General features: G+C 35.7%; 1 protein-coding gene across 1 annotated transcript; it reads left to right on the top strand.

The window, feature by feature from the left end:
* The first annotated feature begins 573 nt into the window (after positions 1-573).
* LOC127137550 (uncharacterized) lies at positions 574-5,962 on the top strand. The gene is made up of 8 exons (XM_051064008.1): positions 574-773; positions 1,011-2,061; positions 2,222-2,493; positions 2,572-2,803; positions 3,028-3,173; positions 4,307-4,394; positions 4,507-4,653; positions 5,677-5,962. The coding sequence occupies exons 2-8, from the start codon at positions 1,033-1,035 to the stop codon at positions 5,923-5,925; spliced, it is 2,163 nt and encodes a 720-aa protein (XP_050919965.1). The 5' UTR covers positions 574-773; positions 1,011-1,032; the 3' UTR covers positions 5,926-5,962.
* The last annotated feature ends 290 nt before the right edge of the window (positions 5,963-6,252 follow it).

The raw sequence follows: 6,252 nt of genomic DNA, 5'->3' as shown, positions 1-6,252 counted from the left end.
CAACAAGACAAACAAGTACAACACTTAAACAACATATCTATGCGATTATAACTATCAAGAGAATCTCCTCACAGCTATGCATCATAATACAATAATTAGTATCGATTTTAACTGATTTCTAGAAACGACTTTCTCCATTATCGTTGTACACCGTAACAACCCTTTGAATTCTTCGGATCTTTTCACCGTCTGCAATGTGTCCATCTAACCAACAGATCAAACTCCTCTAAATATGCTCGAACGTCTTCGTACTCCAAAGTCAGATCTTCATCGGAGACTTTACTGTCGAATAAATCAATTGACATTTCTCTTGTGTATATAAGACGACATATAATAAATCAAATTGACATTTCTCTTGTGTATATAAGACGACATATAAGACAACATGTCGAAGAAAAATTGAAGAAAAAATTTAGAAAATGAGTGAAAGATGATGAAGAGGAATTGCATTATATATAAAAAACCCTAACCTAACATATTGGCCATTTTAAATTTTTTTATTATTATTTTTGCTCGCATACATATTCAACCCTCCATTAATTTACACATTTTTTTCTTCCTATTTTATGTGGTTGCGTATGAAATACATATAAACTTAAGGAGTAAAAACGAAATATAAAAGATAAGCCCAACCTCGATCTCCAACCAACCGCAAACTCAGTCCACAATTTTCTCAGAAATCATCGCACATCCCTCTCACAAACAAAACCAAAGGTTGAAGAACACAACAACAACAATCAAATCCCTCTTCCCGTTTCGTCTCTCTATATCCTGTAACAATCTCATCTTCATTTATTTACTTTTGAAAAAAATTGAATCTTAGTTTAATTTTAGTATCCAGTTGAAAATTGATGATCTTGGTTATGAATGCATAGATGTTACTTTTCTAGGTTTTATTTATTTATTTATTTTTTTAAATTGATAGAATTTTTTTATTTATCTTTTTAATTCATGTTTAATACTCTAATTTAATGATGAGTTAACTGAATGCAAAGATGTTGTTTTTGTAGGCACTTGTGGTATTGAATCAATATGAAACCGGTTTGTCCTTTTGTTAAAATTCCTCGGCCGGACGATAGTAATGCTTCTAAAAAACCGAGTGAAAGCTCAACTAAATATCATGTAGAACATGAAAGTAAGGTGAAGAAAGAGGTTAATGACCGAACGCCGGAAACCGAACGCCGTTGCCGGAAACAAAACGCCGTTGCCGGAAACAAAAATCCTGAACCGAAAAAAATGTCAAGCAAGAAGAAACACAAACGAAAACACAGCGACAGCGACGACGACGTTTTCTACTACCGCTACTGCGCTTCGTCCTCAACCCCCAACACCACCACCGGCACCACATCCAGTAATCAACCCCAATCAAAACCGAACAACATAGGATCATCAATAGGAGGAATAGGTGAACCCTTAGCACCATCAAAATCGACGCTATACGTTTCTAATCTAGATTACTCCCTAACAAACTCCGATCTCCTTACGCTCTTCTCTACTTTCGGCCGCATCGCGCGTGTAACCGTTCTCAAAGACCGACACACGCGCCTAAGCCGCGGTGTCGCGTTTGTCCAATTCGTTTCTCGTAATGACGTCCAACGCGCCGTGGCGGAGATGAATAAGAAGATTCTCAATGGAAGGACTCTAACTGCTTCTATTGCTGCTGATAATGGACGTGCTCCGGAGTTTATTCGAAAGCGCGTGTACAATACTGAGACTGCTTTGTGTTATGAGTGTGGGGGGCATGGTCATTTGTCGTATGAGTGTCCTAAGAATCAGTTGGGGCCGAGGCCGCGGCCTCAGCCTAAGAAGCCGCGGCGGGGATTTAGTGGGCTGAGGGATAGGGATGGGGAGGAGGAAGGTGATGATGAGGAGGAAGAGGGTGGTCAGATTGCTGCGGAGCAGTTTGAGGATAATTGGGCTTCTGTTGTGGATGATGAAGCGGGTGAAAGGTTGCTGGGGAGAAACAGAAATGATGGTGAGGGTTTGGACAACAACAAGACGAAGAAGAAAGGGAAGAAAGCTGGGTATTTCAGTGATGAGAGTGATCATGATGATGATGATTGATCATGACTATGTAGCATTGACACTTTAGATTGAAGGTGTGTGTTTTAAATTGATAGAATTTTTTTATTTATCTTTTTAATTCATGTTTAATACTCTAATTTAATGATGAGTTAACTGAATGCAAAGATGTTGTTTTTGTAGGCACTTGTGGTATTGAATCAATATGAAACCGGTTTGTCCTTTTGTTAAAATTCCTCGGCCGGACGATAGTAATGCTTCTAAAAAACCGAGTGAAAACTCAACTAAATATCATGTAGAACATGAAAGTAAGGTGAATAAAGAGGTTAATGACTCGGCCAGCGTTTCACCGAAGTGTCCAATGGGATATGACTCTCAGACGTTTAAGCTTGGTCCTCTTAGCTGTATGGTATGCCAAGCGCTGCTGTTCGACACCAGTAAATGTGTGCCTTGTTTGCATGTTTTCTGCAAGTACGTATCACGGCCCGTGTTTATCATTGCATACATTGTTTTTGGATGATTTCTGATTTTATGTGTATATGATGTTAGAGCATGTATATCGCGCTTTGAGGACTGTCCGTTATGTGGAGCTGATATTGTGAAGATTGAGCCCGATGACAATCTTCAAGGTGTAGTCGATCGCTTTATTGAAGGTCATGCTAGGATCAAAAGGTCTGTTAATTTAGACAAAGGCGAAGAAGCAACAGAAAATAATAAGCCGGTTATATACGAAGATGTGTCTTTGGAAAGAGGTTCTTTCTTAGTACAACAGGCCATGAGGGTAAGTATGTCCTTTTCAAATGTAAATGTGGATGAAGTCTTGTATATGAAGGATTAAATTGAGAAAGAATGATGATCCTTGAGTTTTTTGTCGTTAACTATTATCATCCACAGTGTAAATGTCACTAGTCTTAATTCAATGCTTATGCTATAAGTGCTTATCATTTAACTATTTTTCTTGACCACTTGATAATGAGCATTTTACCATATGAAATTCATAAACAGGCATTCCGCGCTCAGAATTTAGAAAGTGCCAAATCAAGACTCAGCCTATGTGCAGAAGACATTCGTAGTCAGATAGAAAAAGTTGGTAACACTTCAGAGTTATGTTCACAACTTGGAGCAGTCTTGGGTATGCTCGGCGACTGCTGGTATGTTGTAGGATATTATCGTTGTATTCTATGATAAGATATTGTTTACATATATGTTGTGCTTAGTGAAATATAGAAAAAATTTCTACCAAGAGTAGTGTATCTGTCAAGAGGACAAAATAGTCTGATATACAAAGGCGTGGTTAAAAATACTAGCATAAATAGTAACCAGTGTTGTAACATAGCAACTACAGTGCTATAGCATAGCAAAATTTGAACAAATCACTGTTTACGTAGAGGAATTTCAGGAGACCACTATTTTTTGTGATCCATGGTTGACAACACTGATAGTAACACTGAATATAACTAGACTGAGACCAAAAATGATAAAATCAAATAGGGATGCTTAGAATCGGTGGAAATTGTTAAACTAGTGTTCTGAATCCGAATCATCTTTGGTATTGAGGACATTTTGAGTTTTGGTTATCTGTATCTCTACCAGAAATTGTTTCCGTTGTATATATCTATATGGAATCCGAATCATCTTTGGTATTGAGGACATTTTGAGTTTTGGTTATCCATGTCTGTACCAGAAATTGTTTCCACTGTTTCCTCTACATCTATAATATAGTGTAAAATGTTCAATTTCCTATACTGCTTTAGCCATTTTTGGTGTACAGAAATAACCACTTCAGTTGGAAGAAGCTCCTAGTTTTCCCTGTTGCCTCCCACTTTAAAACATGTCCTAAACCCATTAGCATATAGTTACATCCTCTGAAGCAGAAGCACTGACAGACATTGGTAATAATTTGAGAAAATGGAAATGATTATATGTAATCACACGTATTAGTATCGTGTTGGTGCTGAACAAACATAGACACACCTTCAATATGAAGTTTCAGTGCCTCGTGTTTGTGCTCTTAAATCTATTATGTAGTGCGCCTTTTGGTCTCTTTGTGGTGCAGTTTATCGTTATTTTAGAGCGGTTTTGATCGTGAACATTTTGAGAGATTATTGATCTCTTTTTTGTTTTTTAAGCCTTTTGTTTTCTTCTTATTCTCTGCTTTTTCCTTTTTTTCATTCATGTGTCACATTTCTTTTTGTATCACAAAGTTTAACAGAATATAGTTTAATTACATGTTTAATGGAGGAGGTGGATTGTGATCTTCATGTTTACAAAATAATTTCTGCAGCCGAGCAATGGGTGATAGCAGTTCTGCAGTAACTTATTTTGAAGAAAGTGTTGAATTTCTGTCAAAGTTGCCAAAAGATGATTTGGAGGTTATTTCATTAGAACCTTGCTTTTCTCAGCTCTCATGAGAAATGATAGATTACCAGATCAATCTGGTTTTGTTTATTGTCAATTTATTTCTTTGACCTTGTTATCTTACAGATTACACATACACTTTCCGTTTCACTTAATAAAATTGGTGATCTTAAATATCATGGGGGAGACCTCCAAGCTGCGAGATCATACTATTTTCAATCCTTAAATGTTCGCCGTGATGTTGTCAAGAACAATTCAAATGTTTCATCTCAGGTTGGTAAATGCTTTCCACCTATATTTGAATTAAATTTAACAGTAGTGTTTTCTGACTTGCTTTAGAGCTTATTAAGTTGACTTATTTAAGGTTACCCAGTAAGCATATTTAGGAGAATTTATAGAAACAACTTATGACATATCCATAAGTAATTTTTAGCTTATTTATGTAACCTCTTTAAGATAGTTTATGAAAATAGTTTATAATTTATAGGAAAAGAGATCAATTTTATTTACCGTCATAGAAATATGGTATTGGATAGAACATTATGGCAAAATTTGATTCATGTAGCCGACTCCACCTAGTGGGATAAGGCTTGGTTGTTTGGTTGTTATAGAAATAACCTAAGCACTTGTATGATGAGGTCTTACACTAAGCACTTAATTAGATGTTTGTCCAAAAAGGGCCTTATTAAGTGGATTTTACCTTACTAGCTTATTTACTCACCGAAGTTTCATTATGTAATTTACACCAATCATGTTTGTTAGATTCTTTTCTATGCATAGCACATGAAACACTTGTTTTGACAAGGCTTGGCAGCTGTTTTGTCCATGAAAAATGATAAAAACATAAAATAGTAAGAGAAAAGAAGTCGAGTAGAAAAATCAGAGAGTGATAAAGACGGAGAGATTGGCACGTTAGTGCCTGTTTGCATGCTAGTGAAAAATAAAATGGAAACAAAACTCTTACACTCATCATTTGCACCCCTAGTTTCTTCATTACACGAGTTCTTGATACTTGTAGATAATTTTCAGTTTGATATTTTTTTCTTGTTTTGAAACAACTCAACCATGTAAAAAGTTAGTATAAATCATCTTGCCCATTAACTAGTTAGGTTAAATTAATCTTTAATCACCCATTCAACCATGTAAAAAGTTAGTATAAATCATTGGCCATTAACTAGTTAGGTTAAGTTAATCTTTAATCACCCATACAAATTGTCACATTAGAACATGTATTGTGGCCAGTAGGCATGACCAATTTTCAAATTAACCATTTTTTTATTGTTTATGTCAATTTAGGTCTTAGATGTTGCTGTTTCTCTCGCAAAAGTAGCGGATGTTGACAAAAGTCTAGGAGATGAAAAGTCGGCTAGTGACGGATTTCAAGAAGCTATAAACTTGCTGGAATCACTTACTTTAAAATCTGAAGCCAGTGGGCTTGAGCAAGTTGTTACTTTATGTATGCTAATAAAGAAGTGCTATATTATTGTATTCCTCCTCTGTTTCCGCATCCATAACACAAGCACAGACGTGTGTATACATATATAATATATATATAGGAGGAATCAAATTACTCAGTGAATAACTTTTGCAGAGTTACTTTGTTAAATAATTCATTGCTTAAACTTTCAATAATGGCAAGATTTACTCATTTAGTAACTTAATTTGATGAGGACCTAAAGTGAACTAATTAGGAGAAAAACAAGAAAAATTTTAAGTCAAGACTTTAGAATAGTTTTTAGTTTTATTTGTGTTTAATTTGAATCGTAATAATTTTTTTTATTGAGTGGTGTAGGCCTAATAATACGGGCCTAGAGAATCGGCCCTCTGGCCCATTTTAGGATTAGGTTGAGTCTTTCTTTAAATGCCGTTGTA

This window comes from Lathyrus oleraceus, chromosome 4 (genome assembly GCF_024323335.1).
Source record: "Lathyrus oleraceus cultivar Zhongwan6 chromosome 4, CAAS_Psat_ZW6_1.0, whole genome shotgun sequence".
Classification (NCBI taxonomy): Eukaryota; Viridiplantae; Streptophyta; class Magnoliopsida; order Fabales; family Fabaceae; genus Lathyrus; species Lathyrus oleraceus.
This window is presented reverse-complemented; position numbering and strand designations above follow the sequence as displayed.